Source organism: Bos taurus, chromosome 18, assembly GCF_002263795.3.
Source record: "Bos taurus isolate L1 Dominette 01449 registration number 42190680 breed Hereford chromosome 18, ARS-UCD2.0, whole genome shotgun sequence".
Classification (NCBI taxonomy): Eukaryota; Metazoa; Chordata; class Mammalia; order Artiodactyla; family Bovidae; genus Bos; species Bos taurus.
Genome location: NC_037345.1, coordinates 61,938,835 through 61,961,981, shown reverse-complemented (window position 1 = coordinate 61,961,981; position 23,147 = coordinate 61,938,835). Strand labels below are relative to the sequence as shown.

Sequence of the window (23,147 nt, the reverse complement as noted above, 5' to 3'; positions counted from 1 at the left end):
TGCCTGGGATTAAAGGTGGAAGCTGGAAGTGCATTTAATGAGCAGAAGAGATCTTTGGAGCGGGGTGGGGTGGGGAGCAGTGATGAAAGTGTTCTAAAATTGGATTGTGGTGATACTTGCATGATCCTGTGAATTTACCAAAAATCATTGACCAGCACACTTAAGATGAGTGAATTCTGTGGAATGTAAGTGACACCTCAACAAATATGCTTAAGAAGAAAAAAACAGAGCCTATAATGGTATCTCTCTAATGATGCCATTGTGAAGACTGTGAGCTAATTTACATGAATCTCCTTAGAGACGTAGGGCAAATACTCAAGAAATCTGCTCTGTATTATTATGATCAAGTGTGACAAGATCGTCTGTGTAAAATGCTCACTCCAGGGAAAGACAGCAATCAACACAGAGTTAAGATTCACGAACAGCCCTAATATTGCTTTACAATAATACCAATCGCTTGGTTGGTTTACAATTTCCTGGGGCTGTCCCATGTACAGGGGCCTTAGTTTTCTCATCTGTAGAATGGGAGACGTGGACTGTGTCTCTAAGGCCCTTTTCTTGCCGTATGTCCTATATTTTGTTCTAGGAATGTTTCTCTTCAGATGTAGTGTCTTGAAGTATGAGTAAGCATGTGGGGTGGGGGAGGGTAGTGGGCACACCTGTAGTGGGGGTGCCTTGAGGCTTGGAGGCCAGGATGTGTGTGGGGGGGCCTTGAAAGGTGGATTATATGGCTGGGAGCTGATTGTGAAGGTCATATGGGCTTGGTGCAGGGTTCAGGGTGTGGAACCAATCCAGCCTGCATTGGAATCCCGCATCCACCGTTGCCTACCTATGGGACTTTGGACAAGAGAGTCCTGCTCCAAGCGGTGTTAACTCCTCTGGAAAATGGTGAGGATGTTCCCTGTGGGAACTATGATCCCCTGAGATCATATCTATATCAATAAGAAAGAAACAGCAGCAAAAACTTTCCCCCAGGTGTCAACCACTGTCTTCAACTCTTTCCACAAAGTGATTTTTTTTTTTCAGTCATGCCATGGACCTTGTGGGGGTCTTAGTTCCCTGAGCAGGGATTGAACCCAGGACCTTGGCAGTAGGGGTCCAGAGTCCTAACCACTGGACCTCCAGGGAATTCCCCACAGTAATACGTTGATCCAAAGGGCTCAGTTCATGTTAGTGATCACGGAAGTAGGACAAATGCCTTCTTAGCATGAACCCTCAGTTTGCCTCTTCTATAAACGGGGCTGTGTAATCACCTTCCTCAAGCAGTTGCATCTGTGAGATTGTGCTGAAACGGTGTCTGGCCCGCCATTGGTGTGTGGTAATAGGGAGCCACTGAAGGTTCCTGGGGAGGGAGGTGGCTGGCCTGTAAGGAAACATACCCCAGCCCCTTTTCCCCCAGCACCCAAGGTGAAGTTATAGTTTCAGGTAGGATCTGGTGCACTGGAGAATGGGGCTTGTTTGGAAACTGTCATTATTCTGCCGATATGTGATTACCTCCCCAGCAGTCTGTGAGCTCCCCGAGGGCAGGTGTTCCTCTGGTCTTTGGCGCCAACATGCAGCCTGGGGTGTGGTGAATGCAGCACAAATGGAGACCTTCCCACGTGCCGGGCACCGTTCCAAGGGCTCAGCTACAATGCGTCTCGTTACATCTGGGAATTCTGCAAAGTGCCGAGTGGTCATCGTCTCCCCGGCCTGCCTCTCAGCCCCCATCTTCGCAGCTTCCCTCCTGCCCGCTCTCTCTGCCAGTGTTTCATCGCACCAGGGAAGCAGACACCCTCCCTGAGCCTCGAGCCTCCGTTTGCTGCTCTGGAAAACAAGGATGATGTCACCCGGCCCTCTCCTGGCCTCCCAGGTGTGGAGATAACCTAAGTAGTCAGGGCCACTCTCTGCACAGGGTGAGAGAGCCGTCGACGGGCACCCATGTCGGGGCGGGGGAGGGGGGGCAGGATGTTGGTAGGAGGAAAGAGAGGGAGCTTAAGGAGGACTGGCCTGGAGACATCCCCTCTCCACTACTAGGACCTAAACAAATGGGCTAAACACACACACACACACACGCAGACCTCGAGGCTGTGTACACAATGACACTGCCCACCCCACCCATGATTCCTTGTGGTTTCTTAAACAGGGAGAAGCCACCCAACACACACACACACACACACACACACACACACACACACACACACACACACCTCCTCCTTTGCCCCTGCTCTTCCCTCTTTCCACCGGTTCTTCATTCAGGTCAGAAGGTCAGAAGGTCAGAGGTCATCTCCCCAGAGGCCCTGCCGTCCCCTTGGGCTCCGTCTGCACAGCGCCCTGCAGTCCTCCTGGAAGCCCTTATCAGTACCTGATGTTGTGGTGCAGACTGGTTTATTACCTAGGACAGCGAGGTTCTGGTGGAGCGTTTGGTGATGTGGAATGTTTTAGATTTGTGCTGTCCAGCCGGGTAGCCACCGGCCACAGGGGGATACTGGGCACTTGAAACAGTGTGACTGAGGAGTGTTTAATCTTATTCTGTTTTAATTATTTTATCATGAATGTATTATTTTCCGTTTCAGCGGGAGCACCGCCTGGGGCCTGCGGCTACACCGTGTCAGCCGGTGCTGAGTGGCAGTCCCGGGTCCCCGCAGAGTGGCTTTCCTCTTCTCACGTCTCCAGGGCCTCACGCTGCGCCCAGGCAGTATTCGGTGAATGAGTGCATGTAGGGGTCCCCAAAGACCCCTGGGCAGAGGGCAGCTTGTTGTTTCCCACCCCTGGCTTTTCTCATGAGTGTCTTGCTTGGCTTGCGGGCCCACGTCCCCTGAAGTGGGGCTCTACCTTCTTCCACTCTGAGCCAAGGCTCAGGGCCTGGCGGACGCCGCCCTGCTCCCGACTTCCCCACCCCACTGGCCTTCCCCGTACAGACAGCCCCACTCTCTCCAGTTCCACAAACTCACATTTATTCACAGACGGACAAAGGGACAGGGACAGACCTTTGCTCACTGGGGACTGCCCCCCACCCCAGGATTCGGCAGTTCCAAAGAGGTGATGGTGTCCAGTGTGTGAAACGGGGAGGCAGCCAGGCTGGGGGGGGGTCCCCCCTTCAGTGTCCATCCCTCTGGCCAATGTCCTCCGCCTCCGACTCAGAATCCTGCCTACAGACGTGGGGCGAGCAGTTTCTAACCAGCATCAGGGGCCTGGGGGTGGGCGATGGGGACTGAGGGGCGTCCAGCCCCCGCCCCTAGTGTCGAGGGCTGGAAGGGGAGGGTGGGTTCACAGAGGAGGCTCCTCTCCTTTCACTTCCCTCCTCCATGCTGCAAACCAGGGGTGGCTCCCACGGTGGGGCTGAAGGGGGTGGGTGCGGGTCAGGAGGCCAGGCCCCCCAGACCGCGCAGGTGAGCCTTGCTCTCAGTCTCCTCTTCCTCCATCTCGAAAGCTGAGTGGTCTTGGCTGTCGAAGCAGGAGGCGCTGAGGAAGACAGGGGGTGCCGCCGCCGGCGACTGGGGCGGGGACCCCGGGGATGGCGGCTCTTCCTTGATGTGGTCGAGGGGCAGCGGGAGCCCCTCGGTCTCCTGGCCCGCGGGGGACGGCGGGGCGCGCGGTGGCGAGGCCGGGGCCTGCATCGCCTGCTGCGCAGCAGCGGCCCGCTCCAGCTCGGCACGGTGGCAGCGCTGGTGGCGCAGCAGGCTGTAGGCGCGGGAGAAGCGGCGCGAGCAATGCGGGCAGGGGTGCGGGGCCGGGCCCCCCGCGTGCACCTGCGCGTGGCGCGCCAGGTCGGCCAGCCGCTTGAACTCCCGCTGGCAGCGCACGCACTGGAAGGGCCGCGCGCCCGAGTGGGTCACCCCGTGCTGCCGCAGGTGCGCCCGGCGCCGGAAGCCCTTGCCGCACTCTGGGCACCAGAAGCGGGGCTCGCCGGCCGGGGCCCGGGCCGGGGCCGCCTCGCCTCCGTTCTGCCCGCCCGGCCCCCCCTCCGCCCCTTCGCCCCCCTCGGGCCCCCTCCCTGAGGTCCGGCCGCTCACTGCCACCGCCTTGTCGTCCTTCTTGGCCGCTGCGGGCAGCGGGGCCAGCAGGCTGAGCGCGCCGTGGACGCGGCGGTGCTGGCGGAGGTAGGAGGCCAAGCGGAACGCCAGGCCGCAGTCCGTGCACACGAAGGGGCGGTCGGTGGAGTGGACCAGCCGGTGGCGGGACAGCGACCAGGGCCTGGCGAAGGCCTTGAGGCAAATGGAGCACTGGTGGCGCTTGGGGCGCGGCGGGGGTCCCCCCTCGCCCTCCTGGTCGCCCTCGGGGCGCAGGCACGGGTGCGCTTTGAGCTCGCCCTTGGTGGCAAAGGCCTCCCGGCAGCGGAGACACAGCAGCGTCCAGTCGGCCTGCAGCAGGACCTGCTTCTCCTCCTGCCGCCCAGCCGCCAGCGCCAGCTCGGCCCTGAGCTCCGCCGCCCCGGCCTCGGCCTCGGCCCCCTCCGGCTCGCGGGGCCCCGCGCTTGTGGCGGCCGCTGGCGTGCCTGGCTCCCCCGCGGCCCACGGCTCGGGCCGCGCCGCTGCCTCCTCCTCAGCCGCTGCGTCTTCCTCCTCGGCTCCGGCGCCGGGTGGCTGCTCGGCGGCCTTGTCCTGCGGGCCCCAGCCGGACTCGGCTGCCTCCTTGGCTGCCCTGTCGATGGCCAGCTCAACGCCGCCTCCTGCGTGCTCCTGGGCCAGGTGGCGCCGGAGTTGCGCCGGCTCGGGGAAAGTGCGAGGGCAGGCGGCGCAGCGCAGCGGGGGCTGCGGCCCGTGGCCACGCAGGTGGCGGGAGAGGTGGGCCGGCCGGCGGAAGGCCTTGGGGCACAGGGGGCAGGCGTGGGGCCGCAGGCCCGAGTGGCTCAGCCGGTGCCGGGAGAGGTAGTAGGGGAAGCGGAAGAGGCGGCCACACGTGGGGCAGGGCAGGGGCGCCCGGGGGGCTCCGGCGCCCCCCCGGCCACGGCCTCGGCCTCTCCCACGGCCTCTGCCCCGGCCCCGGCCCCGGCCCCGGTGAGGTGGGCTGCCCTGGGCTGGTGGAGGGGGCTGCGGATCCATGCCTGTAAAGAGAAAGGGAAAAGACAGAGATATTGTTGCGGGGGCTGGGGGTGGGGTTGGGGGGGGGCGGTGCGGAAATGCAGAGACAGAGCGATGGAGAGACTGAGAGGGTCAGAGGGTTAGCGAGGCAAGAGAGGGAGAGACAGACGGAGGAAAGGGGCCGGGGTGAGAGGCAGAGACCTGGAGAAGCAGGAAGATGGGACGGCGAGAAGCAGAAAGCAGGAGAGAGATGGGGACACCCAGCAGAGACAGAGATGAAGAGAAAACAAAGAGATGCAGGCAGAGATGGGGCCAGCACAGAGGCCAGCGGGACTGTAGCAGGATGGAGCTCGGAGAGACAGGGAGACAGAGAACGAGACGGAGACAGACAGAAGAAACGGGGGCAAAGTCGGTGAAGCGCTTTTCCTCCGGAGGGACCCGGCCGGAGCCTGCCGGGAGGGGCCGGGACACAGTCCCCGGTGCCAGAGAGGAGGGGGTGGGAGGCAGAGTCCGGAGGCCCCGGAAATGGAGTGTGGGTGCCCGGGTGGCCAGAGGCTGGGAGAGGCCGGGATAGGAGGGCTGGGAGTCCTGGGCTGGGAGGGGGCTCAGGGGCTCGGATTCCGGGGGCTGGGGGTGCGCGAGAGCTGGGGAGGAATTGCTGGGTACCCGCATCTAGACTTGAGTACCTGGGGTGGGGGGTGTGGATTCCGGGGTCCCCGGGGGTGGAGAGGGCTGGGGGAGGGGGCCGGGCGCCTGAGACAAGGGAGAGAAGGGGGCTGGGGGCCCGGGCCTGGATGCCCCCCCGGGAAAGGCCACTGGGGCTGGGTGGGGAGCCCCCGGCCCCCGAGGGGGGCCCGTCCCCCCACCGGGCCGAGCCCTCGGCCCCCCGCAGGCGTGATCAGCAGAATCGGGGCGGCGGGTAGCGGCCTCCCCAGCAGGGTTCTGAGCCCTGGGCCCGCGGCTCGGCCCGGCGCCCGGCCCTTACCTCCGCGCCCTCCGCCTCTCCGCTCCTTTCTTCCTTCCCCGCGGCCGGCCGAGCGCGGACGGCGGTGGCGGGGAGGCAGGGCCCCGGAGCGCGGTGGGGGCGGGGGCGGGGGAGGAGGCCGCCTCGGTGTCGCCGCCTAAGCCTTCCCCCCGGAAACCCGGCTCCTCGTCCGCGCCTGGAAGGGGAAAAGGCTGGCGGGGAGGCCGGAAGCGGGTGGACGGGGGGACCCAGGAGGCGGGGACGCAGGGCGGCTCGGACGCCTGGGTCCTCTAAGGGGAGGGGGCTGAGGGCCCGTCCTCTGCCTCCAGGAGGTCAGCCCCCACCTCTCACAACACACACACACACCCACACCCACCCACACACACACACACACACCCATTCATTCCTTCAACACATGCACATTCATCAGGTCCTGTCTGCGCCAGGCACTGTGCGGGGCGAGGCGGGTGGCCGGGAAAGATGGTGAATGCGGCCCTGAGTGACAGGCGACGGAAAAGTCTCCGCAATCGGGACGGGAACCTGGCTGCAGCCGTCACGCGGCTGCCTGAGAAGGCGACGTTCCCTCTGTGAGCCTCAGTCTCGCCCTCCGTGATTAACCCCCCCGTGGCTATCCACTTGACGCTAAGAAACCAGTTACTCATTGTGCTACGTACTTTCACTCCATCCGAAGCCACCGGTGTTTACTGAGCACCTACTATGAGCTAGCTCTGTCCTTGGTGCTGGAGCTGAAGTAGCTAAGACAGAGGCCACCGGACCCAGTGCACAGGGAGCTCCCGGTCTGACGGAGCAGGAGACAGTCACAGGCCCTCCTGCCCTCCTGGAGAGTGTGCTCCAAGGCAGGAAACAGGATGCCGTGGGATTACCGGAGCAGACTCGCCTCTGAGTGAGAGTGACCCCTGAGGGCTTCCTGGAGGCAACAGTGTTTCTGCTGAAACCCGCAGGATGAAAACCAAGAGTTAGAAATGGGAAGAGGAGCAAATGGAAATAGGAAAGAAATATACCAGCGCTACTCAGAAACATGCCAGGAGAGGTGTCTGTATCAGGTTAATCGTTGCAGTATTGTGCCTTGCTTCAAAACAGGGGAAGTGAACTAAATGCCCATTGGTCAGGGATTTGAGTGATAAATCTACCCAGAAGAATGCTGTGTGTTCATAAAAGAAAGAACAAAGAAGTTTGCTGTGTAAAAATATGGAAAGGTTCCAAGTGATAACAGAGAAAAATTTGGAAGACGGAGCACAGCTTGCCCGTTTGCACTTATCAGCAGGCTGTGTCTGGGTGAACTGGGAGAACTGGGAGGAGAGCAAAGAGCTCGCAACATTGTCTAACTCCCAGGACTGAAAGTGCCTACACTCTCTCCTTTTGCACTTTTGGAACTTGAAACCATAGTGAATGTGTTCCACACTTCACAAAGTATGGGATGAAATGAAAATAAACGATGACTTACAATGTAAGTGCTTTACAAACACAAACCCATTTGTTCCTCTTCGTGTTCAGTTCAGTTCACTTCAGTCACTCAATCATGTTAGACTCTTTGCAACCCCATGAATTGCAGCACGCCAGGCCTCCCTGTCCATCACCAACTCCCAGAGTTCACCCAAACTCATGTCCATGGAGTCGGTGATGCCATCCAGCCATCTCATCCTCTGTCGTCCCCTTCTCCTCCTGCCCCCAATCCCTTCCAGCCTGTTAGGAAGTGGGTAACATTACTCTCCCATTTCACAGAGCAGTAAAGTGAGGTCCTGAGAGTTTCAAAGTGGTGGGTCTAAGTCTCTATCTCACAAAGAGATGAGAGAGATGATAGTGGGTCGATAATGCTGTATTTTAAGGATCAAAAGTCTAAACACATCCATGGAAACAATAAGCACCAAATTTGGGGTAGGGTGACCTCTGAGAAGGGAGAGGCAGTCAGGGGAGGGGAAAGATCTATGCAGTCAGGAGTACCTTATGTTTTAAAACTAGTAGTCAATATATGAATGTGTGTGTGTGTATATTTTTATTTGTTAAAATACACATAACATAAAATTTACCACTTTAGAGACTTCCCTGGTGGTCCAGTGGTTAGGACTCTGGGCTTCCACTGCAGGGGGTGTGGGTTCGACACCTGGTTGGTGAACTAAGATCCCACATACTTTGCGGTACAGCCAAAAAATAAAAAATAAAAATTTACTATTTTAGCCAATTGGAACTGTGTACAATTCAGTGAAATTAAGAACATTCACAAAGTTGTACAATCAACTCCAGTGTCTAGTTCCAGGACTTTTTTATCACCCTGGACAGAAACCCAGATCTATTAATCTGTTACTCCCCATTCCCTTCTCCCCTCAGCTCCTGGCAACCAATAATCGTCTTTCTGTCTCTATGGGCTTCTCTACTGTGGCTGTTTCATATCAGTTGAGTCATCCAGTGTGCAGTCCTTTATGACTGGCTTCTTTCACTTACAGTGTTTTCCAGGTTCATCCATGTGTAGCCTGTGTCAACACCTCATTCTTTTTGATTTAATTATTTTTGGCAGCACTGGGTCTTTGCTGTGGTGCACTGGCTTCCCATTGCAGTGGCTTCTCTTGTTGCGGAGCACAGGCTCTGGGCATGCAGGCTTCAGTAGTTGCAGTTCATGGGCTCTAGAGCACAGGCTCAATAGTTGTGGTTCAAGGGCTTAGCTGCTCCATGGTATGTGGAATCTTCTCAGACCAGGGATTGAACACGTGTCCCTTGCATTGGCAGGCCAATTAGTATCCATGTGTCACCACGTATGTGTGCTGTGTGTCCAATGCTTCATTCTTTTTATGGCTGAGTAATATTCCATGCGAAGAGTTGACTCATTGGAAAAGACTTGATGCTGGGAGGGATTGGGGGCAGGAGGAAAAGGGGACGACAGAGAATGAGATGGCTGGATGGCATCACTGACTCAATGGATGTGAGTCTGAGTGAACTCCGGGAGTTGGTGATGGACAGGGAGGCCTGGCATGCTGCGATTCATGGGGTCGCAGAGAGTTGGACACGACTGAGCGACTGAACTGAACTGAACTGAATATTCCATGTATGGGTTACTGTATTTTGTTTACCCATTCATTTGTTCATGAACCTTAGGTAGTTTCTACCTTTGGACTCTTGTGAACAGTACTGTTAGGAGCATTCGTTACGTGTAAAGTTTTTGTTTTAATGGCTGTTTTCAATTCTTTTGGGTACATACCTAGGTGTGTGTGCTATTATTTTATTATATATATTTTAAGGCCTTAAAGTATTTTTTCCTAAATAAAAGAAAGAAACGAATTCAGGAATGAAGGTGAGGGAAAGCAGTTTCAGAGGGATCAGCGTGCTGTCCATATGTGCAGGCGGCGGCCGTGGGAATCCGTGCCTTGAGGGGACACGTGGGGCCTTGGATGGGGGCATGGCGAGAGCCGCACGAGCAAGGACGTCCGGCCTCCCAGTCCAGGCTGAAGGCCGGACGCATTACGAGTGTACTGAGGAGCTATTGAAAAGGTTTTAAACTGGAGAGTCACATGATCCGATTAGTGTTTTAGAGAAATTCCTGTGGGACCCGCGCGGAGGCCCGGCCGGATGCAGGGGAGACGGAGGAGAGGAGCAGGGAGGGGCGGGGCCCAGGTCCAGGTGCGTGAGGAGGCCTGGACTGGGCCGGCTCGGGTTGGGGGCGGGGTTCCCGGACAGGGGGCGGGACCGGCTCGGGCTTGGGGCGAGGTCCGCGGGCCGGGGGCTGGGCCGGCTCCGGCAGGGGGCGGGACCGGCTCGGGCTGGGGGCGGTGTCCCCGGGCAGGGGGCGGGGCCGGCTCGGGCAGGGGTAGGGGGCGGGGTCCCGGGCAGGGGGCTGTGTCCCTGGCCTGGGGGCGGGCCTGGTGCTGATTGGCCCAGCGCTGCCCTTCTGGGTGCTACTCCCGCCGCCGCCGCCTCCTCATTGGCTTCCCTGCATCGCGGCCCCGCCCCTCCCTGGAGTCCTGCCTCCAGCACCCGGAAACCGCAATCACTTTTGCTCCCGCGCTGAACACTGTCCCGGGGCTCTCACCTCTTCCTCCTCACCTACCTCACCTACACCCCCGCTCCCCGCCCTACCTACCTGAACCCTGGAGCCTCCGTTAACGGGTTCCAGCCTTTCTCCCTCTGCTCCATCCTCACCGCGCTCTTGGCTCGTTCACTCTCAGGGCCTTTGCACGCGCACTTTTCTGCCTGGAATGCTCTTCTCCTAGGTCGTCGTGTCCGACTCTGTGACCCCATGGACTGTAGCCCGCCACGCTCCTCTGTCCATGGGATTCTCCAGGCAAGAATACTGCAGTGGGTTGCCATTTCCTTCTCCAGGGGATCTTCCCAACCCAGGGATCGAACCCGCTTCTCCTGCACTGCAGGCGGATTCTTTACACCTGGGAAGCCCTCTCCTGGGTTACCATCATGTTTTCCTTACTTCCGTCGTTTCTTACAGATCTCCTCAGAGACATCTGTCCCGTCCACCTTAGCTCAGGTAGCCATTTTGGGAATTCCCTGGCAGCCCAGTGGTTAGGACTTTGCGCCTCCATGGCAGAGGCATCGGTTTGATCCCTCATGGGGGAACTGTGATCCCTCCCACAAGCTGCGCAGCGCGTTCAAATAAATAAATAAAATTAAGAGCTCTCCTGTCACCATCTAGTCCTTTCTTGGCCCTAATTTTCAACATTGTACGTATTACAAATATTAGTCTGTGTATCAGTTGCCCACTGATTGTCTATTTCCCCTTTCACTGGAATATAAACGCCCGAGGGCGGGGGTTTCTTCACCTGTTTGTTTACCTGTTTTACCCTAGTGAGCGTCGCACGTCGAGCAATATTTGTAGGTGAATAAAGAGGGCCGAGGGGCTTCCCAGGCGGCGCTAGTGGTAAAGAACCCACTTGCCAATGCAGGAGACGTTCAGAGACGCAAGTTCGATCCCTGGGTGGGGAAGATCCCCTGGAGGAGGGCATAGCAACGCACTTCAGTACTCTTACCTGGAAAATCCTTTGATCGAGGAACCTGGCGGGCTACAGTCCAGGGGGTCGCAAAGAGTGGGACACGACTGATAGCGCGCACACAAAGAGGGACGCGAGGTGAGAAGGACGCGGTTTTGCAGTTGAGGCGCCCCGGAAGGGAAGACTACCATGGGGAGCGGGGAGATGCGGAGCGCAGGTGAGCGGGTCTGCGCGCGGGAGTCAGCGCCGCCCACAGAGGCGTGGGAGTCGCCGGCGTCTGGCTAGTAAGTGATGCTCCGGAATAGCTGAGATCGCCCCCAGGGTAAAACCCACCCTTTCAGCCTCTGAGCCTCAATGAGCACATCGATAAAATGGGGTCTCCGTGTCGCGAGTAGGGGACCAGGTCCAGGCCACCCCTGGCACTGGGGAGCATTCGGGAAAGGGGGTGAGTTCCTTTCGCTACCGTCTCAGAAGAGAAAGGATTGGTGTGCAGGTGAGGTGGGAGGGAGGTCCCTATTCATCACCCTACTGCCAGGCGGGCGTCTCCATGACAACCCTGGCACGTTTCCAGGCCCTCGGCTCTGCAGGCCGAGCGGGTCTCCAAGTGGGCAGGTCTTGTCCCTGGGGGCGGTACCTGTACCTAAGGAGGTGGGTCTTGTTTTTCCAACTCGGAGGAATATGTGTATATATATATATATTACCTCAAATGGGTGAGTCTGCTTCCCCTTGCTGAATAGTGGGGGTAGAGAGGAGAGGTTGAGCATTCCCAGGGGCCGACCTGCCACCTTTCCAAGTGGGCACGTGTGGATCTCCAGGCAAAACGTCTTTCTTGAATGACAAACTCCCACTTCTTTGCTCTCAAACTTATTTCCTTCCTTTAAATGTTTTTTTCTGTGTGAAGTATAAGACGTATCGGTGTAAAGGGCATGATAAAAACGCACAATTTAACAAAGAATTATAAAATAATCATCAGATTAAGAAAAGGAGTGTTGGCAGCCGCCCCAGAGCCCCATAGAAGGTTCCACTATGTCCCACCCCGAGCTTAACCCATCTATCCACACTGTTGTGAGTTTTACAGGGGAAAATAAAAGTTTTCCTCTAGATGGCTCATACCAACAGGGTGTCCTAAACAACATTACAGTTCAGTTTTGCTGCTTCCATGTGGTAGATACGAAAAGGGACTCTACCTATCTGGTTTCTTAGGCCTGGCTTCTTTGTAACTTTCCCTTGTGAAACTGTGTGTCTCTGTACTCATGCATTATCTTCCTGTATAGTGTTTATGGATTTATCTGGCTGGGTTGGGTCTTTGTTAGGGCAGGTTCCTTGTGGCATGTGGGCTTAGGTGCTCAAGACATGTGGGATCTTAGTTCCCCCACTGGGGATGGAACCTGTGTCCCCTGCATTGCAAGGCAGATTCTTAACAACTGGACCTTCAAGGAAGTCCCTATAGTATTTCATAGCATAATATCTGTTGTTGTTGTTGTTCAGTCGATAAGTCACGTCCAACCCTTTTGCAACTATGTGGACCCATGTAGTCCACCAGGCTCCTCTGTCTATGGGGATTCTCCAGGCAAGAACACTGGAGTGGGTTGCCATTTCCTTTTCCAGGGGATCTTCCCAACCCAGGGATTGAACCCCGGTCTCCTGCATTGCAGGAGGATTCCTCGCCATCCCGGTCACGAGGGAAGCCTGGATAAATATACCACCTTTTATTTATTCACTGTATTGGTGATGAATGTCTTAGTCCATTCAGGCTGGTATAACAAAATACCACAGACTGGGTGGCTTATAAACAACAGAAGTTTATTGCTCACAGTTCTGGAACCTGAAAGTCCAAGGTCAAGGTGCCAGCATTTGCCTTCTGCTGAGGGTCCTTGTTCACTGCTGTGCCTTCTCGCTGTGTCCTCATGGGGTGGAAGGGGCTACAGTCTCTCTGGAGTCCCTTCAGTTACAAAGAAGCCCTTTATGAGGCATGAATCCCATTCGTGGGGGCTCCACCCTCATGACTTAAGCACCGTCCAAAGGCCCCCACCTCCAAATACCATCACATTCATTGGGTACTAAGATTTCAACATAAGAATTTTGTGGAACACACTCAGATCATATCAATGAGTATTTCAGTGGTTCTGAGTTCAAGGTTTCTCTAGGGTTCATGCCTATCAATAGCAGAGCCTTATTAAAGCTTGCCATTGAGGGCAGGAGAAGGGGTCAAGAGGATGAGATGGTTGGATGGCATCACTGACTCAATGGACAGGAGTCCGAGCAGACTCTGGGAGATAGTGGAGGACAGGGAAGCCTGGCGTGCTGCAGTTCGTGAGGTCAGACATGACTTAGCGACTGAACACCACCACCTCCCAAGCATCTCAAATTTAAGAAGCTCAAGATGGCACTCGTGACCCCCTAGCCACTACCTAAACTTGCTTTCTCTACGTTTTTGGCCCTACCATGAAACCAGCCCCCGCCCGGATTCCTCCCTTTCCATTAAACACACGCACACACACAACACACCCTCCCACATCCCACCTCCAGGATTCATCTCGGGGCCCCCCCAGCTCTGTCCACCGCTCGGCTCCAAGCCTGCACGTCTCTCTCCTGGTGGACTGCAGAAGCCTGCTCTGCATTTCCTCAGCCCCCTTCTCCACTCAGCAGCCAGAGGGACCCTTGGAAAGTGCAGCATCAGTCACATCCCTTCACACTTACAGTCGTGCTTATCTGTGTCCACGGAGCACAGCCAGATGCCTATGTCAGCCAAGGGTCTGCATGCCCTGACTCCTGCTCACCTCTCCACCTCCTCTCACCACCCCCTCCCCTCCTGTGCTTACCTAGCTGTCCACTTGGCCGGCCCCTCCCCACCCTTCTGGTCTCAGATCAGGTGTCACCTCTGCAGAGAAACACCCCTGCTCCCCACACCAGACCACTCCACCTACGGTGACACAGCCCAGCCATTTGTTTTCTTAGGGAGTAATTTTGTTCGCTGCTGGATTCCCAGGGGGAATTACAGTGCCTGGCACTCAGTATAGGAATAAAATTTAGTGTGTAGAAGACAGTGTGGAAAGTCTGCTCACTCTCAGATGGGCGGATCCTAATCTAGGGTAAGGACTCTAAGGGACGTATTTGGTTGCCTGGGAGACAGCACCTAAGGGGCGGGGCCTTTAGGTGTTTAGGGGGCGTGTGCTGTGGGATTGAGGGTTTCTAAAGCGTGTGTCTGGTCCCAGGGGCCATGTCCATCCGTTGGGGATGGGTTTTGCTTTTCAGAGGCAGGGTTCCACCCGGATGAGATCTAAACCATCCCTGACATTAAAAGGGTCATACACTGGGACTGGCAGTGTCCAGTGGTTAAGCCTCCACGCGCCCAGTGTAGGGGACACGGGTTCGATCCCTGATCGGGAAAATTAAGATTCTCACATGCCACGAGGTGGCAGGCAGTCTCTGTGAGGGAGTGGAGGACTCGAATGTCTCCGGCGAAAGGAAAGCTCTGTCTTTGTCTGTCTCCCTGCCCTAATTCAGGGAGGGAGAAGCCCCCACGTCCCTAAAAACCAAGGATCAGGACATGAGACGGGAGTGGCTGAAAGGACAGCGTTTATTGGGGTCCAGGAGAAGCTAGGGAGTGGGGCGAGGAGGCGAGGTCAAGGCTCACAGGGGACATCCCCCCAGCCAAATCCCCCTTCCCCTTGGCGCTGGGAAGAACACAGAGACAAACTGACAAGAGATGGAAAGACAGGTGCTACAGCAGAGCGAGGGATACCCCGGTGAACCCCACGCCCCACTCTTGAGCTCACAGAGAGGGGAATGACGTGGACCGGCCCCCACGCTGGAGGGAGGGGAGGAATGTCTGCCGTATTCACTCTGAGGAGGTGGGGCGCAGGCCACAACCCGCACCAGCCCATTCCAGTGGGCAGTGGGTGGAGTCTACGTGCATCCGGATCAGTCCATCCTACGGGGGCGGGGGGTGTCGGATTCTGAACCAGCCTATTCTAAGTTTTGAGGGGCGAGGAAGATCATTAGGGTCCATCCATTCCGCAGTAGGGGAGTGAGACCGGGCAACTACCCTGGTCCTCTTTCCACACAGGGTATAAGTGACAGGGGAGGAGGCAGATTCCGGCTATATCTGTTATCTGGGGGCACCAGTGACTCCTGGTGGGTAGCATTTGGGGGGGATCCAGGGAAATCCGGGGACATGGTTGCCCCCATTCTCCAGATCTAGGTGGTTGGAATGATGGCTCTTAGGAAGAGGGGCAGTCTTCCCTGGGGTGGGGAAGGGGGTGCCCATCTTTTATTATTAGGGCCCTCAAGAGGAGAAGGACTTGTGGAGACCCCTTTGTCATCCCCAGGTCCCCACATCTTAGAGGCCGATTGACTTGGGGGTGGTCAGCACGTGTTCCAGGGGCCTCGAGGTTAGGAGTCTCTCCATAGATCCCAGACCCTTGAGGTTAGTCTTGCCGCCCACCAGCTCAGGGGCCCGTGCAGGTGCTGGGTGGTCCCCTGTCCTCCAGCCAGGGTCCCCTCTTCCCAGGGCTCGTGCCTGGCTCTGGAGGGCCAGTGGGGGGCCTCCCTCGTGGTCCCTAGGTCCCCGGGGCCGGGCCCTGAGTCCAGCCCGCCGGGGAGGGGAGGTCGGACAGCGGGGCGCAGGCCTGGCCGCTTCAGTCCATGCCCCGGTGCAGCTTCAGGTGTCTGGAGAGGTTGCTGAGCGTGATGAAGCCCTTGCCGCAGACGTGGCAGGGGAAGGGCCGCTCGGCGCCGTGCAGCAGCCGGTGGCGCTTGAGGTAGCACTCGTGACGGAAGAACTTGCCGCACTCCAGGCACGGGAACGGCTTCTCGCCCGTGTGCACCAGCACGTGCCGCTCCAGGTCGCGCGGCGAGCGGAACAGCTTCTCGCACTCGGAGCAGCCGAAGATCTTCTTGCCGCGGCCTGAGGCAGACGCGGGCTCCCCGGACGGAGACTCCCCCTCGCGGGCAGGCGCTGCCACCGCCTCTGCGCCGCCCGCGCCTGCGCCCGCGCCCGCGCCCTCGCCGTGGCTGGCGCGCCGGTGCTCCTCCAGGGCCGCCAGCGCCGCGTATAGTGCCCCGCAGTGGCCGCAGCCGTAGGCCGCGGGGCCCGAGTGCGCCTCCAGGTGGCTGGCCAGCGCCGCCGCCGACGCGAAGAAGGTCCCGCAGTCGCACTGGTACAGCGTGTCTTCCGACGGCTCCGCGGGCGCCTCGCCGCCGCCCTCGGGGAGCAGCACCCCCAGCTCAGGTACGCCGCCCCCGGCGCGGCCCAGGAGCAGCCCGCCGTCCCAGGCTGGCTGAGCCTCGCCGCCCTCGCCGGCGGCCCCGGGGGCCCAGGCCTGAGCCGGGGGCGCGCCAGGGCCCTGCAGGTCGTGGGTCAGCTTGTGCCGCTCCAGCAGCGCGGGCGCGTTGAAGTCGCGCTCGCAGCGCGGGCACTTGAAGGGCTTCACGTCGGTGTGCGCCGCCCAGTGGGCCGCCAGCTCACGGCCCTGGTCGAAGCGCCGCGCGCACGCGCCACAAGCGAACGGGGGCAGGGAGGCCGCCGCTGCAGCCGCCGCGGCCTCAGCCAGCCCCCAGCCCCCCGCGCCGGCGCCTGCCCCCTCTGGACCCTCGCCGCCGGCACCGCCCCCGCCCGCCCCTGAGCCCCCGCACACCGAGCAGGGCCCCACGTTGCAGCAGACCGAGCAGGGCGCGCTCAGGGCGGGCAGGCCTGCGCCGGGCTGCAGCGGGGACGGGAGCGCCCCACGATGCTGGCGCTTGAGGTGGCGGCCCAGGCTGGAGCGCGAGGAGAAGCGGAGCTCACAGACGAGGCAGCAGTAGGGCTTCTCACCAGTGTGGACGACCTGCAAGGGCAGGAGGGAGAGCCCGGCAGGGCTGAGAGTCTGGCCCCGGGGACAGAGTCTTGGCCTCCCGAAGGGACGCGGGGGAAGCCTCCGGCCAGGTCCACCGGGCCAGGATCTAGCTGCGACCCTCTCATTCTCTGCGTCCAGCCATTGTCCGCATTCTTTTGGTCCCTCCAGCCTCAGGACTGGCTGTTCCCTTTTCCTGATATGCTGTTCGCACGGCGAATTCCTGCTTTTCCTTCAGGTCTCAGCTGCACCATCACCTTGCCCTGACTTTCCTACCTTGTCTAGTAGCCCAGAGCTTTCCCCCTTTTCTCCTTCACAGCAGATGGTTATTAGTGCTGTTGCTGTTTTAACTTCCTTCCCCAAATCTCTTCCTTTCTAGATCACCCTCGCCTGTGAATTTGCTGATTGTCTACCTGGCTATGGGCCACTTTCAATGGAATGTAAGTTCTCCGAAGGCACGGACTTTATTGATTTCATCCTGGTAGCCCCGGGGTTGGGAACTGGGAAATCAGTTGATAGATAATTGCTGAGTAAAGGAATTAAGTTCATATATGGTAAATCTATCTGAAAAACGGTACGGGAAGATGAACACAAAGTTGCAGATGCTGGCATATGAGCAGAAGCACAGGACAGGGGAGGGGCAGATTTACTGTGAATATTTTAGTTCCTGGGTTGGGTGGTGACTCAAAGAGAAACACCTCATGGTTTCACTGGTCAGGATGCTTTGATGGGGAGGGAGGGAGAGAGAAATTCTCAGGGGCCAGCTGTCTGCTACTGCCCACAGTGGGTCTCCGGGACTCTGAGGGCAAGTCCAGCACAGCGAGGCCAGCCTAGGGCCGGCCTGCAGGACTCACCTGGTGATGCAGCAGGCCGGTGGAGTCTCGGAACCCCTTGGGGCAGGCGGAGCAGCGGTAGGGTCGCTCGCCGGTGTGCGAGCGCAGGTGGTTGGCCAGGTTGAAGCTGTGCTTGAAGCCCTTGCCGCAGCGCGGACACGCGTGGGGTTTGAGCGCAGTGTGCCGAGCGAAGTGGCGCCGCAGATCCGAGCGGTAGCGAAAGCTCTTGCCACACTCACTGCAGTGAAACGGGACGCGGGGGGCAGCAGCGGGCGGAGCCGGGCCCGGGGCCGGGGCCCGGGCGGGGAGCGGGGGAGCTGGCAGCGGCGCGTCATCCATGGCGGCGCGGTGCAAGGGCAGTGGCGGGTGGGGGCTCTCTCTGGAGCAGGGAGACATGGAGCGGGGTGAGGGAGTCACCTCCCCATCAGCCTCCCCAATTAGGCTCCTTGGACTCAGAGACCAGCCACTTGTCCCTAGAAACCCAGGGGACTAACTCCTAAACCACGCCCATCTGTCAAAGGCCACACCCACTGCTCTTAAAACCCCTCCCACTCTCCTTGGACCCCCGCCCCCCACTCATCTGCCTATCTTCCCAATCACTTCTAAGCTGGACTCCCACCCTGCTCCAAGCCCCACCCACTGTGGTTAAGCCCCGCCCACTCGCACTCAGGCCCCACCTACTCCTTCCAAAGTCTCCTTGTTCCCGAAGGCTGTTGTATTTCTGAAAGCCACCCCCTCTCTTCTTTGAAGATGAAAGTCATCTTCGGAGGAAGGCTGACATTCTTAGCCAGTGAGAGAACAAAGATTTTGGGTTAAGGGCATATGAATCAACCTTCCAGGGTGACCATGACTATCCTCGAAAAAACCAACCGATTCTATTTCCATCCACAAAATAGGATACTAGGAGGACCTACCTCAGGAGGTGGTGAGGACTAAGCAAAATTGTGGCCACACGCGCCAAGTGCTTACTGACCGCACAGCAAAGATTCAACAGCTAAACTGTTTTGATTAATTGCTGTCTGCTACATTCCTCCGAGCTTCCTCTTGAAGTCCCCATCTCTTCTCCAAGATCCACCTCCTAAATCCCGCTTTTTCCTTAAGCTCAGGCTTTATGTAAACCCCTTCTTTCCAAGGCCCCATCACTCTCCCTCTCTTGCCACCTCAGCCGTTCCTCTCTGACACTCTCCCCATCTTCTCTAAGTCATTTCACCTGCAGTTATAAAGACTTGCTATTTCCACTAAAGACGCCCCCAAATTACACGCTTAAACCCCACCCCCCTCCACTATGCCCATCACTTTCTGAAAGCTTCATCCCTCGACAAACTCCACCCCTTCTCCTAGCTCCTCCCACCTCCACACTGAACCCTTTTCCCCACTCAGCCTCAGTGGGGACCCTTCAACCTAGGGCCCGCCTACCAGTCTCCCGGAGCCACGCCCCTTCGTCAAACCTCGCCCCTTGCCCAAGCTCCTCCCACTTCGACCACAGTCCCGCCCACTCCCCAAACCACGCCCACTCAGCCTCCTCGTAGCCATCACTCCGCCCCGGCGCCGCTAAGTCCCGCCTCCTCCCCACCCAGTCGCCCGCGGGGCTGGCCCCCCTCCCCAGTCTGCTCGGGGACCCAGGCCCCGAGAGCCGGCCTTTTGTGCCCCTCCCCCCTGTCCCTGAGGTGCGGGCCCGGGAGCCCGAGGCGGGGGCAGGTCTGGCTGGGCCCGCGGCCCGGCGAGTCCACCTTGCTCGCTCGGAGCGGGGTTTCTGGAGCCCTGAGGCGGCCCCGGGAGGCCGGGAAAGTCAGTCGGCTTTCCTCTTTAATTACTTACACCTCCCTCTGGGCGCCGACATTTTGGGCAGCGGGGGTAGCGTCACTTCCACCCGGGGGGCCCCTCGACTTCCGCCTCGGCTCCCTTCTCCCCCTCACTCCCCCTTCCTCCCGCCTTCTTGGCTTCCCTCCTCCCCGCCGCCCTCCCTTCTTCTTTCCCGTCCCTTTCCCAGCTGCTGGAGGGTAGAGAAGCCAGGGCGGCGCCATCTTGGGTGAGGGCATGGGGAAGGGGCGGGACTTAGGGTGACCCTCGGCACCATACAGACTATGGGCAACAAGCTACGAGCGCGCGGCCTCATCCCGGCGTTGTCGACGCTGGTGGGTGTTAACAAAGATGAGGGCAGATTTGATTCCCTCGTCGCAGCCTCAGGCTTCTCCTGGGTAGGACGTCGAGTTGCATCAGGAAAAAACAGACATTGAAGTTCGCCGCCTGCGACAGAGACAGAAGGAAAGAGCGGGCTCCATCTTGTGCTTTACTCTTCCAGTGGGCTTTGAAGCCCGTCGGGCGCCATGTTAACTACGGGAACCCGCCGCCATTTTCCCGCTTCTCCTCCTTTTGGTACCTTTCTTTTATTGGGTCACCCGGCTGGGTCCTTTGTGGGAGAATGATATTTCTGTTTGTGTAGGATGTGTTGGTACGGTAATTTTTTACCGCTCGGGGCCAGCGAGAGCGGCGGGTGCTCAGGAGCGGCCTGCCGATGGGGACGTGAACGGCCCTTAGGACCCAGCGCGTGCCCTTTGTTCCCCGCGGGCTGAGCCTGGCCGGGCGGGGGCGCCGGGGGCGGGGCGTCCACTCCGAGGGGCGGGGCCGCGCGCGCGCCGCCGGGAGGCAGGGTCCCCCTCTCCCCCGCCCCTCCCGCACGCCGGCCTCGCGCCCCCGCGCGCGCACACTCGCGAGTCCAGGCGGCATGCAAATGAGGTACCCGAGAGGCGGGGGGCCCGGGTGGGGGGACGGGAGCGGGCGAGGGGAGACCCGGGGCCGTGCGCGCCTGGAGCGCGCCCCCCACCTGCTCCGGCTCGCGCGACCGCCGAGGCGCGCGCGCCGACCTCGCGCCCCGCCGAGCCGGCCCGCCTGGTCGCGCGCGCGCGCAGACCCCCTTCCTGGCTCGGCCTAGCCGTCCGCGGCTCGGCGCCGCTCATTGGCCGCCGCCCCCGCAGGGCCCGCCCCGCGCGGTCGGGGCCGCCGGCCGAGCGCGCGCCTGCGCCCCGGGTGGAGGAGGGCGAGGGTCTAGGCCCTGTTCCAGAGACCCGGGTTCTGGCCTAGGCACCCGCAACAGAGGGAGCCGTGTGGTCACGGAGAAGTGGCTGCCCTTCTGTGGGTCTCACTCTGGGTGCCTGCTCTAATGGGGTGCACCTGTGTCTCTCGCCCTGCACTTTAGTACACTCTTGTTCCCTGGTCCCAGGCCCTGGTGGTGTTGCTGATGGTAGATCGTTTGGTGCTTATTACAACTGGCAACTCTGCTATGTCCATTTTACAGAGGTGGGAACTTGCTCGGAGAGGCAAGGCCGCTTGCTAGTTAGCAGAGCTGGATTCAAACGCAGGGCTAAGGGACCTCATGAGGTCCCTTGGGCCCATTTCTTATTACTCCCTGAGACACCGGGGTCTCTGAGAACAAGTCCTGACCCGGCCGCTTACCAGTGGAGGGAGTTGGAACTTGTGCCTTCGTTTTCCAAATTTGCAAAAAGGAGGTGATACACCTTTATTCAGAGGGTTGGTGTAAAGCTTAGTTACAAGCCCTGATAAGAGCTAATATCTCCTAAGGACCTCTGTGTATGAAAGTGTTAGTCGCTCAGTCGTGTCCTACTCTTGTGACCCCATGGACTGTAGCCCGTCAGGCTCCTGGGTCCATGGGATTCTACAGGCAAGAATACTGGAGTGGGTTGCCATTCCCTTCTCCAGGAGATCTTCCTTACCCAGGGATGGAGCTCGGTTCCTCTGCATTGCAGGCTGATTCTTTACTGTCTGAGCCACCAGGGAAGCCCCCTGCGTACTGAACACTTTACGTATATTATCCTCATGGCACGTCTGTGCAAGTAGGTGGAAATACCCTGTTTTGGAAAGGCTTAGCTGGGGCTCAAAGAGGTGAGCGCCTTGCCCAAGGCCACCACACAGAGAGTGACAAGCTCAGGAATCTGAGCTCCAGAGCTCTGATCAAACCTCTGGCTCCAGAGCCCAGGCTCTTAACAGCTCTGACATACATCCTCATCCACAACTCAGGAACAGACAAGTCCCTTTCTTTTTTCTTCCAGTCCTGACACCCCGCCCCCCTTCTCTCACCTCGTCAGGAAGAGAGAGAAAACATTTCTGAGGCCTCGCTGGCTCTTCTCTCTGTTCTGAGGCTCAAATACTGGCCTGCACCCTCAGTTGGACTCTGTCCCCCCAGGAGTTGTTTTCTTTATTTTTGCTGGTGACCCTGAATGTCTAGGAGGAGTCAGGGAGGTCTGGGAGACGGCTGTGGGGCTCAGGTGTTTAGCGACTGGTACAGAATTATCCTGCTATTTTACCCACTAGCTTGGCTTTAATTGCGCGTCCAAGCGGATGTCAGCCATGCCCTGGTCGCCGGACTGGAACCCAGGAAGTTGTCTGGGGTACTAGGGCTAGTCCAGACCACCCTGCATTGACGGCTGCCCCTCTCTTCTCTTAGCCCGGCTCCAGTGCCCAGACCCAAGTCCCCCACTGCTCAATGGACACCCCCAGCCCAGACCCGTGGCCTTCGCCTTTGCCTGAGGAAGAAGAGAAACCTCTGGCCTTACCGCCTCCTGTTCCCCGGGGCCGCCGAGGCCGAAGTCTTGGGGGGGCCACCTCCTCCCACCGGACGCTCAAGGCCTCCCTCCCGCGCAAGCGGGGTCGCCCTGCTAAGTCAGAGCAGGAGGCCCCCCTGGCACAGGGGGTGAGCGCCCCGGTGGGCAGCGGCGATAGCAGTGACCTCCTGCTGATCGATGATCAGGGTGTGCCCTACACGGTCTCCGAAGGGTCAGTGGCCGGCGGGCCCGAGAGCTCCGGCCCCGGCCCTAAGAAGGCGCCGCACTTCTGCCCGGTGTGCCTTCGGGCCTTCCCCTACCTCTCCGACCTGGAGCGTCACAGCATCTCACACTCAGAGCTGAAGCCGCACGAGTGCAAGGATTGCGGCAAGACCTTCAAGCGGTCCAGCCACCTGCGGCGGCACTGCAACATCCATGCGGGCCTGCGGCCCTTCCGCTGCCCGCTCTGCCCCCGCCGCTTTCGAGAGGCGGGCGAGCTGGCCCACCACCACCGCGTCCACTCCGGCGAGCGCCCCTACCAGTGCCCGGTGTGCCGGCTGCGCTTCATGGAGACCAACACGCTCCGGCGCCACGCCAAACGCAAGCACCCCGAGGCCATGGAGGCACCTCTGTGTCCTCCGGACCCAGAGCCTGAAGCGCAGTGGGACGACGACGGTATCCCGGCCACGGCAGGGGCCGACGACGACGAAGAAGAGCTGGAGGGGAAACAGCTGGCCTGACCCACACCCCCGGCCACCGCTCCCCCGGCCAGGTTTAGAGCTGGGTGTGCCGCGGGCGTGGGGCCTGGGCAGCGAGGCCGGGACACCTTGTCTGGTGGTCTTCCCATTGTGGGAGTGGGCTGAGGGTGCAGACCTCAACTTCTGGATCCTGCTGCCTTCTACCACCCTCCCCCGGACTGACAGGCCTGTGGAGGCAGGGACTGTGGAAATAAATCTCTGCCTACTGCCCACTGGTGTGTGTTCCCTCAGGGTCCCAGGGCTGGCC

At 59.3% G+C, this 23,147-nt stretch overlaps 3 protein-coding genes across 7 annotated transcripts; 1 reads left to right on the top strand and 2 right to left on the bottom strand.

Annotated features, from left to right (window-relative positions):
* Positions 1–2,919: 2,919 nt before the first annotated feature.
* On the bottom strand, positions 2,920–6,073 carry ZNF579 (zinc finger protein 579). 2 transcript variants are annotated; one of them, XM_059877615.1, is made up of 2 exons: positions 5,690–6,073; positions 2,920–5,026 (listed from the first exon to the last, which is right to left on the bottom strand). In XM_059877615.1, the coding sequence occupies exon 2, from the start codon at positions 5,022–5,024 to the stop codon at positions 3,342–3,344; it is 1,683 nt and encodes a 560-aa protein (XP_059733598.1). In that variant the 5' UTR covers positions 5,025–5,026; positions 5,690–6,073; the 3' UTR covers positions 2,920–3,341. The 2 variants fall into 2 exon arrangements, with proteins under 2 accessions (XP_059733598.1, XP_002695427.1); XM_002695381.6 differs by having other exon boundaries at positions 5,989–6,073.
* An 8,405-nt stretch (positions 6,074–14,478) lies between these two features.
* On the bottom strand, positions 14,479–19,430 carry FIZ1 (FLT3 interacting zinc finger 1). 2 transcript variants are annotated; one of them, XM_005219725.5, is made up of 4 exons: positions 19,402–19,430; positions 18,265–18,365; positions 17,605–17,962; positions 14,479–16,744 (listed from the first exon to the last, which is right to left on the bottom strand). In XM_005219725.5, exons 2-4 carry the CDS (start codon positions 18,342–18,344, stop codon positions 15,557–15,559), a joined length of 1,626 nt encoding a protein of 541 aa, XP_005219782.1. In that variant the 5' UTR covers positions 18,345–18,365; positions 19,402–19,430; the 3' UTR covers positions 14,479–15,556. The 2 variants fall into 2 exon arrangements, with proteins under 2 accessions (XP_005219782.1, NP_001094778.1); NM_001101308.1 differs by lacking the exon at positions 19,402–19,430 and adding an exon at positions 18,498–18,842 and having other exon boundaries at positions 18,261–18,365.
* Positions 18,351–23,112, top strand: ZNF524 (zinc finger protein 524). Of its 3 annotated transcripts, none has more exons than XM_010815499.4 (2): positions 18,351–19,612; positions 22,046–23,112. In XM_010815499.4, the coding sequence occupies exon 2, from the start codon at positions 22,085–22,087 to the stop codon at positions 22,880–22,882; it is 798 nt and encodes a 265-aa protein (XP_010813801.1). In that variant the 5' UTR covers positions 18,351–19,612; positions 22,046–22,084; the 3' UTR covers positions 22,883–23,112. The 3 variants fall into 3 exon arrangements, with proteins under 3 accessions (XP_010813801.1, XP_010813800.1, NP_001192392.1); XM_010815498.4 differs by lacking the exon at positions 18,351–19,612 and adding an exon at positions 19,641–19,959; NM_001205463.1 differs by lacking the exon at positions 18,351–19,612 and adding an exon at positions 19,954–20,319.
* The last annotated feature ends 35 nt before the right edge of the window (positions 23,113–23,147 follow it).